The sequence below is a fragment of the Entelurus aequoreus genome, linkage group LG03 (assembly GCF_033978785.1).
Source record: "Entelurus aequoreus isolate RoL-2023_Sb linkage group LG03, RoL_Eaeq_v1.1, whole genome shotgun sequence".
NCBI classification, from domain to species: domain Eukaryota; kingdom Metazoa; phylum Chordata; class Actinopteri; order Syngnathiformes; family Syngnathidae; genus Entelurus; species Entelurus aequoreus.
In genome coordinates, this window is record NC_084733.1 from 73761027 (window position 1) to 73774780 (window position 13754).

Sequence of the window (13754 nt, forward strand, 5' to 3'; positions counted from 1 at the left end):
GCGCAAACTCTATAACAGGAATGCACGCCGCCGGTTTATTTTGGCTGCAGGCGGTCAAAAAGTATAGTCAGTTTTTCCAGCGCGCTTGTGCATGAGGCTGGATGATGTGGGAGCTCCTCAGATGTCGCTGTGACGAGCTCTGCAACCCCAAACGATGTGGTCCGCTCTCTCTGAGGTTTTTTCCATTGCTAACTGCTCATGTATTTTTTTTATATTTTCCTTAAAGTGGCGGGAGACAAGACAGCGACTGGCCCCTCAATAGTACAGTAACTCAGAGGGGAGGTTTTGTAACGCTGTGGTAATCCTGAATGAGATGTTTTTAAAAATCTTTGAAGTTGGTTCCATGGATGCAGGATGTAAATATTTGCAAGGATCACCAACATACTTTGGATTGGACCGTCCAGAGTCCTTTTTTTTCATTGGCAAGAGGAGAAAGTACTAGTTAGCTCTTTTGATTCCATAGATGACTGTTAAAGCTTCCAAGAAAATACTTTTTTGTGGCCCTTCCCTGAATATTGGCTATTTCTGTTGCACTTTTTACTTTTTTTTTTGCTGGTTTTTGTTTTTACTCAGTCACATTGTGAGATTCTTCAATGAAAAGTGTGTTTCAGATATAATGTATTATTAATTGGGGCCCTCAAAAATGAGTTCATGTGGGCAATTACCAAAAAATACCGCATTAATCATGTATAGTTGCAGATTAATCACATCTTTTATTTTGACCACTCATGCTCCTTTATTTTACCCGCGGAGGGTCACCTGAAAGGCAGAGTTGGTTGTTATAAGGTCAGTGACCGGGGGCCTCATGTATTAAAGCGGTTATATTATGATTTTTTTTCCTATTTCCTAAACACCTCCTTTTGCTCTATATCAGGAGTGTCAAAGTAATTATAGCTCAGGGGCAGCATAGAGGAAAATCTATTCCCACATAGGCCGCACTGGTAAAAATCATGGCACAATAACTTAAAAATAAAGATAATTTCAAAATTGTTTTCTTTGTTTTACTTTGGCCAAAAACAGAACAAGCACATTCTGAAAATGTACATATTACAAATAATCCTCATGCCAAAACACTGGTACCGTTTCAAAAACACCAGGAACTTAGACTTTATCTCAGTGTATTTACAAACCCATTCAACTTTGAGCACTTCCCGTTTAGCATTCTCATGTTGGCAGTTCACCATTAAAAAAGGTGTTTGGAAAAGAAACCGAGGGTTTCCTCAAACCACCGCATTGGTGACATTCGCAACATTTATCATTCAAAATATTAAAATTATTTAATACAAACAAAACAATTCTCAAAATGACACCATAGCCAAAGTCAAGGTAACATAACTACAAACTTAACCACTTAAAATAAAATAAAACAACCAACTGTAGAAACATACATTTTTACCATGGAGTTCAGGGTGCGCATCGTGCCGTCAACTACTCTAACTACGAAGATGATGGTCATGTTGACTTAAAGGCCTACTGAAATGAAATTTTCGTATTTAAACGGGGATAGCAGATCCATTCTATGTGTCATACTTGATCATTTCGCTGTTGATTTAATTAAAAAAAATAAATAAATAAAAAATAATATTTTTTTTTTCATTTTTTTATTTCTTGTGCGGCCCGGTACCAATCGATCCACGGACCGGTACCAGGCCGCGGCCCGGTGGTTGGGGACCACTGATATCGAGGATCTTTGGCTGGCGTTTTTGCAGTATAACTTACAAAACAGCATAGAGCTCCTGTCATATAGAGGATCTTTGGCTGGCGCTTTTGCAGTATAACTTACAAAACAGCATAGAGCTCCTGTCATATAGAGGATCTTGGGCTGGCGTTTTTGCAGTATAACTTACAAAACAGCATCGAGCTCCTGTCATTTAGAGGATCTTTGGCTCGCATTTTTGCAGTATAACTTACAAAACAGCATCGAGCTCCTGTCATTTAGAGGATCTTTGGCTCGCATTTTTGCAGTATAACTTACAAAACAGCATAGAGCTCCTGTCATTTAGAGGATCTTTGGCTGGCGTTTTTGCAGTATAACTTACAAAACAGCATAGAGCTCCTGTCATATAGAGGATCTTTGGCTGGCGTTTTTGCAGTATAACTTACAAAACAGCATAGAGCTCCTGTCATATAGAGGATCTTTGGCTGGCGTTTTTGCAGTATAACTTACAAAACAGCATAGAGCTCCTGTCATATAGAGGATCTTTGGCTCGCGTTTTTGCAGTATAACTTACCAAAACAGCATTGAGCTCCTGTCATATAGAGGATCTTTGGCTGGCGTTTTTGCAGTATAACTTACAAAACAGCATCGAGCTCCTGTCATTTAGAGGATCTTTGGCTCGCATTTTTGCAGTATAACTTACAAAACAGCATAGAGCTCCTGTCATATAGAGGATCTTTGGCTCGCGTTTTTGCAGTATAACTTACAAAACAGCATAGAGCTCCTGTCATTTAGAGGATCTTTGGCTCGCGTTTTTGCAGTATAACTTACAAAACAGCATAGAGCTCCTGTCATAAAGAGAGAGGATCTTTGCCTCGCATTTTTGCCATAGAACTTTAAAAACAGCATAGAGCTCCTGTAATATAGAGGATCTTTGCCTCGCATTTTTGCCATAGAACTTTAAAAACAGCAGACAGCTCCTATCATATATATAGACTATATTAATACTTGTATAGTTTAATACCGTACCTCCTCCCACGTGAAGTAAGTGACCTCGTCTCCGTCCTTGTAACGTATCTCCCCGTGCTGCGGCGGCTCCTCCACCACAAACTCGATGTTGATGGAGTTGTAGAAGGGGTGCGAGATGTTGATGACCTTGTTGTCAACGATATGCCTGAGGCCTTCCTTCACAGTGAAGTTGAAGGTCTGGATGGGGATGAGGCGAGGCACGATGTTGGCAGTGACGCGCAGGTCCTCCACCATGGTGAAACCATTGCTGACGTCCATGGTGAAGCCGTCAAGACCCTGTAGAAGACGCAGTTGTTCGCCATACGTCGTGCTTTAGAGATTAATCGCATGCCAGGAAGCGAAGAGCAAACCTGGATGGATGCAGACACGTAGAGGATGCGGCCGTGCTGGACGTCGTCCTGCGTGAATGAGTGAATGTAGTCGAGGAGCGGCGTGTCGGTGCCGTCGGAGCTGTTTGTGAGCTTGACCACGTGGCCGAGGCGCGGCGGCTCTTTGATGGTGAACACCATCTCTGTTGGCAGGATGTCCGCTTGCTCCACCTAAATGAGGGAATAAGCAGCGTCGGTCAAGTTACTGTTGCCTAAAGGAAATAATCAAATGAAAACAACTGCAGAAATATTGCACTGATAGCCTTTAACGAGAAGACTAAAGGTTATGAATTTTGATAACTCGAATTGGCCTTAAGCAGGAAGGTGGGACTTGATCAGAAAAGGAATGAGTATTCATTCTTATCATGGGAAAAGGAATATTGGCAGCCGGACACAAGAGATGTGGTCACCATATGAATAAAATACACTATTTTGATCATGATGGATAGAATATGACCCATAATTTGTATTAGTTGTGCCTTACTCTCATTTTAGATCAGGGGGCCACATGGAGAAAAATCTACTCCCAAGTGGGCCGGACTGGTAAAATCACGGCACGATCATTTAAAAATAAAGACAACTTCAGATTGTTTTCTTTGTTTAAAAATAGAACAAGCACATTCTGAAAATGTACAAATCATAATGTTTTTTTTTTTTTTTTACACTTACATGGTGCAGTTAATAATTTGTTTGTCGTTATTTATATTTTCCGAATAAATTATGTGATAATGTTTATCAGTCAACTCATTGGTGTTCATTTTCAATCAAGATACAAAATTATATCAAGATCAAATTACAGTATGTTATTTATGTAGTTTGATCCCATGTGGTTTATTTTGTACATACAGTTTGTAGCGTCATCTACAAAATTGCTATTGCGACATCCAGTGGACATGTTTAGAACAGCTGTTTCTTTCACTCCAAAATTTTTAGGTTAATTTTTATACTTCGCAAACTCATCCCGCGGGCCGGATAAAACTTGTTAGCGGGCCTGATCCGGCCCTTGGGCCGTACGTTTGACACCCCTGCTTTACTTGAATAGTTTCTGTAATTGCGTTACTTTTCAACGTGTTACTTCCTTTTTCACTGTGGTGTGGCAAACATTTAAAGGAGAACTGCACTTTTTTGGGGGGAATTTTGCCTATCATTTACAATCATTAAGTAAGACACAAATACACATTTTTCTTTTTCTATGCATTCTAAATCATAAATAAAAGCTAGCAAAAGTCAGCAAACAAAGAAGATCATGGGATTTGCTCTACTCCGCCTATAAAGCGCTCTAAAAAGATCAAGGTTTTATATACAAGCTGTAAGTATGTATGCAATGTAGTGTTGTCCCTATACCAGTATTTCGGTCCTGGTACCGGTACCAAAATGTATCTTCAATACTTTTCTGTATTTTTCGATTTCTAAATAAAGGTGACCACAAAAAATTGCATTATTGGCTTTATTTTAACAACAAATCTTACGGTACATTAAACATATGTTTCTTATTGCAAGTTTGTCCTTAAATAAAATTGTGAACATACTAGACAACTTGTCTTTTAGTAGTAAGTAAGCTAACAAAGGCTATTAATTTAGCTGCTGACATATGCAGTAACATATTGTCATTTATCTTTCTATTATTTTGTCAACATTATTAACCGTTACTTTTTAGAGGCAGTATAGTACCGAATATGATTCATTAGTATTAGTACTATACCAATACCGGTATACCGTACAACCCTAATGCAATGTAGTAACAGGCACATTTACTATAACATGTAATATTTACGTATTTCGCTTATTTTAATCATATGGCAGCATATTAATATCAGACGCGACACAACGTTCGCTATTTCCTTCAACAACAACAACACCACTAATCATGACAGATTTCATGAGAGGCGACAAAGACTACTTTGGGACAAATGATGATCCAGAACATTATATTTTTGAGCCTGAATATACGGAGGTTGAACAAGTTTTAGAAGCTGAAAGATAAACACATCCAGCAAGTAGCAGTAGCTAAGTGCTAAACAAGAAATACAAACTATGAATGTAATAAAACAATCACTTACTGCACAATGTCTGCTCTCACAGGGATACCAAATGTTTATATATACTCGTTTAGATTATGAATTATTCATAATTCTCACGCAGGTGAAAAAAAAATCAAAAAACAAAAATGAAACAGGCGTCTTTTCATCTCTTTTTCGCCATCTTCGGGTTTAAGTTGAATGTCAAAGTTGACCAACTTCTCGGCTTATGGCCACAACCTTCTACTGTACAAGTGAGAGGCATGATTTATAATCTAGAATTAACTTTTATCAACTCAGAGGCGATGCAGCAGCTCACCGGTTCAGTGTGTCAATAGCAGCATTAGCTTTGTGATCACGGCGCTGCTAAAAGTAGTTCATCTGCGTTAGCGCTTATAATAACAATATTGCTAATACTTTAATATTCAGGTCATGAGCTATAAATTGAGTATTGTTGGCTGTTTTCCTTAGCTTTTAGAGGGTTTTATGGGGGCAATAAATTACCCCTATTAGCTGCATTGTTGACCACCTCGTACTTGCCGTAGTTTATGACTCAGAATGCTTAAAAAAAAAGACAAACATACCGTATTTTTCGGAGTATAAGTCGCTCCGGAGTATAAGTCGCACCGGCCGAAAATGCATAATAAAGAAGGAAAAAAACATATATAAGACGCACTGGAGTATAAGTCACATTTTTTGGGGAAGTTTATTTGATAAAACCCAACACCAAGAATAGACATTTGAAAGGCAATTTAAAATAAATAAAGAATAGTGAACAACAGGCTGAATAAGTGTACGTTATATGACGCATAAATAACCAACTGAGAATGTGCCTGGTATGTTAACGTAACATATTATGGTAAGAGTCATTCAAATAACTATAACATATAGAACATGCTATACGTTTACCACACAACCGGTCACTCCTAATCGCTAAATCCCATGAAATCTTATACGTCTAGTCTCTTACGTGAATGAGCTAAATAATATTATTTGATATTTTACGGTACTGTGTTAATAATTTCACGCATAAGTCGCACCCCAGGCCAAACTATGAAAAAAACTGCGACTTATAGTCCGAAAAATACGGTATGTGTTTTTGTCTTACATAAGGATTGTGAATGATAGGCAAAATTCCCCAAAAAGTGCAGTTTCCCTAAAGCTGCTGCAGGGATGTCTGCAACAAAAGAAGTCTCACACCTGACAACAAAATACAAGAAAATTGCAACACGGGTCCAAGTGAACAAATCAAATTAAGTAAAATAACTCTCAAAGTCTGTCTTAACTTTCAGTTGGCAACGAGTGCTACTTCCTGTCACTTTGAGACCATTATATTTTTTATAATTCGGGGTTAAGAATACAGAATATATGCACTTACAACTTCATTAACACTGGTGTGTGAAATTGGGACACGGCTGTAGACTTGTGTCATGTTACACATTTACGCACAGGCAGATTTACGGTCATCCTACTCGGAGAAGTTTTTAATCAGCTCCCGGGAGCCCCCGAGCCTGTTTAGCAGTCATGGCTCCCTTTCACAGTATTTTCCATCACACTGCTTTGCATTTCATAGTGTAGTAGGAAACATATTAGATGCACTCCCACAAGCCAAGTCAATATTTTACCACTTGTAAACACAGTGCCATCAAGGCTGAGGAAGTATGGATGCTGGTTTTTTTTGGTCGTTTTTTTTAATTCTTCCCCCCTTTGTACAGCGGATATGAAATGTATATATTGGGAGTTTTGCTACCAAAATTGCTCTTCATTAGTCTCAAAGTTCAACGTGTTCAGACTTGACGGATGACTTGAATCCCATTAAGTCCTTTCCGGACGAACTGCAAGCATGCCCCTCGTACAAATTACAGTGGGCTTCAGGAAGCTCCCGGCGGGATACACAGTGCTCTGTTTTCCACACTTAATAGACTGCAATTTAGTACATAAACTAGATTAAAAGCGGTGGCCGTGCCGTCACATTTGGTGCCACTTTCATGTGGCTGCGATGGAGATTACAGACGGAGTGAAAAAGCAGACCGCATCTCATCAAATAAACTTGGAAAGAGATGAATAATTATGTCACACGCAAAGTAAATTCATGGAAACTGCTGTGTAAGCTTTTGGCCACATAACATAATATTTACAGTGTCAGGGAGAATTACCTTGAGATAGTTTGAGTTGATAACGGTGTGCTCTCCCTCGTAGGCAATGATGACTTCATTGGTTAGCACCACAGGCTCGGAGAGGTAACCTTGTTTGAATATTTTAATCCTGAACGTGCCCTCCACTGAACGTCCTCCTGCTTTGAGCGTGAAGCTGAAGGCATCTTTGGACCTCAGACTTTCATAGTTATGTTCGTAGGACACAACACCCTTCTTCAAGTCCTCCTGGGTGAATTCCGAGGCCTCAACCCCGCTGACAATGATCCTGCCGTCACTTGGAGGGGACGTGACGTGAAACGCGATCTCACCGCCATGCCTGATGTCCATGTTGGACTCGGCACTCAGCAGCGTCGTGTCGAGGGTCATGGTGCCTCCGTGGTCAATGACGATCATGGTGTTGTTGACCACTCGGAGGTAGGCTTCGCTGGCTTGGATCTGCAGCAGAGCGGTTGTCTTGTGAAAGCCGTCGGACACTTGCAGCGAGAAGCGTTCCTGATCGGCTCCGTGATGAATGAAGAGGACCTTTTTAGTGCGCAGGTCGGCTTGTGTGAAACGGAAAAGGGATTGTGAGGGATTCAGCGCGGAGACAATGTTGCCAGAGAGGATTCCCTCACGAGAATAGACAATCTGGGATTCATTAAAACCTGCGTCGTCGTCCTTGAAGCGGATATCATCAGTCGTTAGCAGGCGCTGACCATGGCGGACCACGTCGAAAACCTTGTCAACGACCTGCAGGGGAGCGTGCTCGTTCTTGCTTTGGATTGATATCCTGAAAATGTCACTGATTGTTTCCTGAACCCCAAATTTGTCTGCGCCCTGATCGAACACAGTGAAGTGAAAGTCATCACTAACTGTCCTGGAACCATCATGCTGGTATATTAGCCTGTTGAGTTGGAGGTCTTCATTACTGAACACTCTAATCGCTCCCTCAAATCGAGGCTGACCAGGTGGGGACTCCCTTATGAGTCGCCCATGTTTCGGTTCTTGAGTGATCTGGTACATAAAATCTGCAAGGCTAGTTGATTCAATCCAAAGATGACTTTTGTCCACAACACCCTCACTAGCATGTAGGACAATTAGCGCCTCATTGGTTAGAGTGGGGGCATCCGGATCAGCGAGGATGTTAATTGGGAATGTGTACAAAGGAGAGTACTGATCTTCTGCAAATACTTTGAACTGGAATTGATCTGTACTTTCCACAGCTTTGCGCATTGGGACTTTGTAGGTGATATAATTGTCCATAATGTCTCTCTGGGTAAAGGTGTCCCCATCAGTCAAATCTACGTCCAGTAGCTGGAGACTACCCAGTGTCGGAGGCTTGACAAGGATGTACTTAACAGATTCAGGTTCTGAGTTTTTTCCTTTCACTTCTGCCTGAAGCTCAGTGGGTCCGATTGTTGCTTCCTCACCAGACTGCATTTCTAGTGGGACCAGTGTGGAGAGTTTCACGAGAGAAGGCATGATCTTGACTAAGAATGTGTTATTCCACAGGGAGAACTTTCCCAGGTGTGTGTCAAACTGAATCCTTTCCTCGGCAACATCTTCTTGATCACTTGAATCCGTGCTGATGTACCTAAGGTGGTTTTGATCCAGATCGGATTGCTGAAACGAATTCACTGGCTTCCACATGCCATCACCTGTCATTATTTTCAGTTCACCAAACATCAGCGGCTGTGTGATGTTATAAATAACATCTCCATTACGAGGGTGTGTTAGGACAGCCAAGTTGTTAATACCAATTGAAGCGTTGCTACCTTGAGCCAAGGCAAGGCCGGTATTGGTTACTATTGTCATGTGTGGCTGCGTCAAAGCCAGTTTAAAAGTTGCAGAGTGGCTGACAGATTGTCTGTCCGATACTTCTAAGGTTATTGAATCAGCTTCACCTCCTTTGTGTACATAATAGATGTTCCCTTCCTTAAGTTCCCTGCAAGTGAACTCTGTGAGCCTTTGTCCTGGCTCCTGCGTGTTCTCAAGGTAACCTGCTTCCATGGTAGGCTCTGAGGTGACAATTACCACTAAGTTGTCACAGCGGGTGTCAGAATCCGTGATTTTGATTAAGCTGGAGCTCAAGCGAGTCCTGCCGTTCTCTGTAATGGTGATTTCTCCTCCGCTCAGTTGTGGTATGTCATTGACGGGAAGGATTTCAACTGGTACCACGTAACTCTGCGATGTTTTAAGACATTCTGGAAGGTAGCCGTTACTGCTAGCAACCACATCCAGGTGAATTCTATCTGCGTGCCTTTCATGCCCATCGTGCATGTACTTGATTTTCTGGTTGACAACGTCCAAAAGGGTGAATTTTTGTGTGCGCTTTGTGTTGATATTCATATCAACCACACCATACCAGGGGTCACTCTTGAGAGAAAAGACAATCTGGGACTGACGCATCCCTGCAGCGCTGAGGTCAAAGGTTGGACTGAGGTTGTCCACGGTAAGAATAACTTCTCCCCCTTCAGGTACAAGCAGCGGCGTAACCTCAAGGAGCTTAGTTACGTTTTTGAATACCTCTGGCATGTCGTCTGTTGGGTAGCAATGCGATTCAGTTGTCTCAATATCCACGTAGCGGGTGCTGGGGGGTGGGGAAGTTGTCGTGGCATCAGTGTCATAATAACTAGAGTAGTCATAGTCCTCTCCTTCGCATTTAACGTGAACATCTTTGGTTACCAGAGCATCCTGGAGGCTCCTATCCTTCTGATTGACTTTGATCTCGCCCAAGCATCCGATAAAAGACTCGGCGGTCATCTCGTCCTCTGCACGGTTCAGTGACCCACTCTCACGAAAGAGATCCTTCATTTTAGCTTGGATGCCTCCTAAATACAAGTTTCCTACCAAGTCCAGTTTTTGTGACGAGTCAAAAGGTAGGGAGACTACCTCGCTGTCGACATTAACATCAAACGATTCCTGACTGACCTGCACCTTAACTCTGTGCCACTGATCGTCATCCAGCTGCACCTTTGTGTTCTCAAGCACCTCCATGCCCTTTCCGTAATCCAGCAAACCTTTCAGGTAGCCTTTTACAATACCAAGAGCAATGAAGTCGCTCTCTCTCCCAGGGTGGAAAACGAGAAGGGCGTCCTCAATGGTGGTTTTCATGAGGAACTCCAAAACTCTCGGTGCTCCACTTGCACCACTCCAAGTGGGAAAGGAGACAAAAGAATCAGGAGTGCTGAAACTGGTCGCCTCTCCATCACCCGCTTCAAACTCACTGCTGCAGGATCCCTTTGTGTCGTGGCATTGTTTAAACAGCGTGCTGAGAATGTCAAAGTCATGGGATTCAAATTTTACGTCAGTCATGCATCCCCGGAAAGGTGGAATGGCGTTGCTAAGGTAGGGAGCGTCAAGATCTCCGGCACCTCCGAGCCAAATACCCAGGTCAATGTTAAGCTGTTCCCCGTCTACGCTCACAGGGACGTAGGTGGAGAAGAGCTCGTCAACTGTCATGGTGAGCTTGGCGTCTTGAAGTGTAAGGGAGACTCTGTGCTCTAGAAGATTGTTCAGCTGGAGACCTTGTGAGGATGACAGGGTCACCTCACCCGCCCCCAGGTTCATCCGAGCCTACAGGGAAATGAAATATATCAAATTACCATTGCATTATACACAGTGATTTACTTGCTTGCCTCTCTTCCATTTGACCTACTCACCTGTATTTTTCCATTCTGGAGTTCAATGAACAGGTAGTCCTCCATTCCGGCAGCCAGTAGCAACAGGCCGCTTCTGCGACTTGTCTTCATCTGTAGTGACACATGGAAGGTGGATATATCTTGGAAAGCTTGGATGTTGCAGAAGCTGTCCCCAAAGTAGGATTCTATAAGGAAAAATATGTTGCAATTGGTTATTTAGGGTTGCAGTCATGGTCCCATGTCAACAGAGGAGCCAAATACATTCTATTGGGGTTATGACACTTTTTAGGTTCCTCCAGCTGTTCCAGAGAGGCTCATCTGGCATGAAGTATTTCATCACTAAGATACCAATTACAACTTAGTTTGAGTTTTCATGCAGATATGGAATATTCTGGTGCAGCTGCTTAGTTGATATGCTTCCAATGGGATGCAAATTCCGCCTTCTAACTTGGACTGTGCTCTACATGGTCCTCAGCAAATGCAGTAAACCATGAAGGAAGTCAATTATTTCCCATTGCACATAGGAGATTATGCTGGACGGCCGCCAAGACAACCATTTCCTCAACATGTACTTCCCCTTAACTGTTGTGAGATGTACATAGAGGGGCGGGGGTTTCCAGGAGCCAGCTCCCGATACAGAAGCTTTTTAGGTCAAATTGAAGGTCCCTGGTCCTAAATTAGTGGATTTTTGGAACAGTGATGCAAAGATAGACACTAATGTGTCAAAGTTAGGACTTTCCCATGAGTTCCTGAGGCCCAAAATATTCATTCTACATCAACAACAGGGTTGGCATACTGCCATGGCTGACATTCCTGATACAGCAGACTACAATTGGGACAATAAGTAGAAAAGATGCCTAACAAAGAACTTTATAACTGGATAAAGTATTTTTCTCCTCGTGGGAAAAAGTGATTGTGCTTTTACGCCTGTGCTGCATCGTCATCAATTACTAAACAACAGAGTGTCCTTTTTAGTTCCTTATCCTTTCAATGAACTCTCCCAGCTCAGCAGCTAGAATGGCAAATATAAACCAGGACAATCACTTTCATTTGCTGTCAGCAAGGACAGACGGAAGCAAAGCCTCCATCGTCACACCATTCCTTGGGAGATTTGACTAAGAGGCATCTGGTTCAGCTTCCAAGGCGAGTCGAGCCAAATACTCAGTGACTCCTCATCACACATTGTAGCACAGGAGCAATCTCCTACCGCCGAGAAAAATGTATGTTCCTGCCTCCCCAAAATAAATATCGGAGTCGACACCACATGTTGAACTGTAATTGACAGGATATTGAGTACAAATAAATGGATAATTTCAATAAATGTTGCAAGTGACAACATATGGGTTCTGTTACTATTTAGTACAGTGGTAGCTCAGGACACGAGTTTAATATGTTCTGTAACGCAGTCCGCACTGCAGGAAATTATCACGCACTTACTGTAAATGAACTGAAATCAATTTAATCTGTGTTTTGTCTCCCAAAAATAGCACCGTTTTAACATGTAACATGCCCTTTAAAAAGAAAATCTAACTTTTATATAAGAAATTTTGTATACAATCAACACAATATACTACAAACAACTACAGTATTTTTATGAAGTACTGTAATAAAAATGTACAGCATTTATCTTGGAGAACAGACTCCTACTGTATCTTTGGTTTGCTGTCAAACACACCATCAGCAGCAGCTGCGCCATATTTTCATTGATTATTGTCTGCCGTTTAGGTATTATTTTAACGTCTTTGGCTGGCATCATCAACTCATTGTGCTTCAGTATGGGGCAGACTAGCAGCGCTTCACCCCAACTGCTCCCCCAAGTCAACTGCATGTTTTTCATGATTTATTCTCTTTTGAATTCAATGAATATCATCTGCGTCTTCCTTTCCATGTTTGGAAAAACAAAGTTATGTTGAATGCTAGCGAGTGTTTTGGGCAGGTCTTAAGGGTTTTGCTGTGGCAGTCGCTACAAAAAGTAGTGGTAGGGAGGCTCGTAAACCCAATTTTCGCACGTAACCTAAAACATAACGGTTAGCTGAGAGAGAGCTTGTATTCCGAAAACCTCGTAACCTGGGGCACTCGTATCCCGAAGTACCACTGTGTGTGCACTCATTAGCTAGCCTTTTTCAGTCATGTCAGTTGTACATATTTTGCTATAAATACATTAACTAATAACAGACTTGTACCTTCTTAAGACCAATCTGTCCGTAGTCTTCCTTGTTATTGCTTCATAAATAGATACTCTGCTCTGCGATAACAACCTTGTGGGTCCACACTATGACCATTTTTAGAGTAATATGTTTCTCTGTTTTGTTCTGCATGTACTGTTAAAAGTGTGTTGATTGAACATTTAGGGATGGGTACTGTTCACATTTGAACCGGATCGGTACCAATTCTTGATACCTGGGAATTTATACCAGTCCTCAACGATACCAATTTCTGTGTGTTAACAAATGTTGATTGTTTGATAATACAATTTAATTTTTAATGTAACATATAAAAAATAAGGTGATTATGATAACTGTGCTGCCCAGTGTTTTTTTCTTGTTTTCGTATTACTTTTAAGTCTCATTTGCAATGCAGTTGCACTTCCAAAACATTAGATGACAGTACTTCATAGGTATAGGCTATCTATGGTATGTTGTCTCACTAGGAAGTAGCTTTTTCCAGGATGTTGAATGTGTTATGTTGCACCCCACAACGTGTTTATACCGTAAGTATTGTGTTTATTACACACCAGCTGTTTGATTGTAACATTCATCTTCGTAGTAGTTATCATTACCAAATTTGGAGGTTTTGAAATCGCCATGTAAATTCGCTAATGCTAATAGTAGCCTATCTACGGCAAATCTAATGTAATTTGGAAAAGTGAAGCCTTACTTTACATTCGAGCGTTTTCTACCAAGCAT

At 41.5% G+C, this 13754-nt stretch overlaps 1 protein-coding gene and 1 long non-coding RNA gene across 2 annotated transcripts in view; one reads left to right on the top strand and one right to left on the bottom strand.

Annotated features, from left to right (window-relative positions):
- LOC133646868 (uncharacterized) overlaps positions 1-13754 on the top strand; it is a 229422-nt gene that overhangs the window by 64407 nt on the left and 151261 nt on the right. The gene's annotated exons all lie outside the window — the stretch shown is intronic.
- cspg4 (chondroitin sulfate proteoglycan 4) overlaps positions 1-13754 on the bottom strand; it is a 148254-nt gene that overhangs the window by 27558 nt on the left and 106942 nt on the right. The window contains exons 2-5 of the mRNA XM_062042727.1: positions 10870-11033; positions 7229-10783; positions 3037-3225; positions 2687-2962 (exon numbers count right to left, since the gene is read on the bottom strand). Coding sequence (XP_061898711.1) covers positions 2687-2962; positions 3037-3225; positions 7229-10783; positions 10870-11033 — 4184 coding nt within the window. The remainder of the gene's footprint in view (positions 1-2686; positions 2963-3036; positions 3226-7228; positions 10784-10869; positions 11034-13754) is intronic.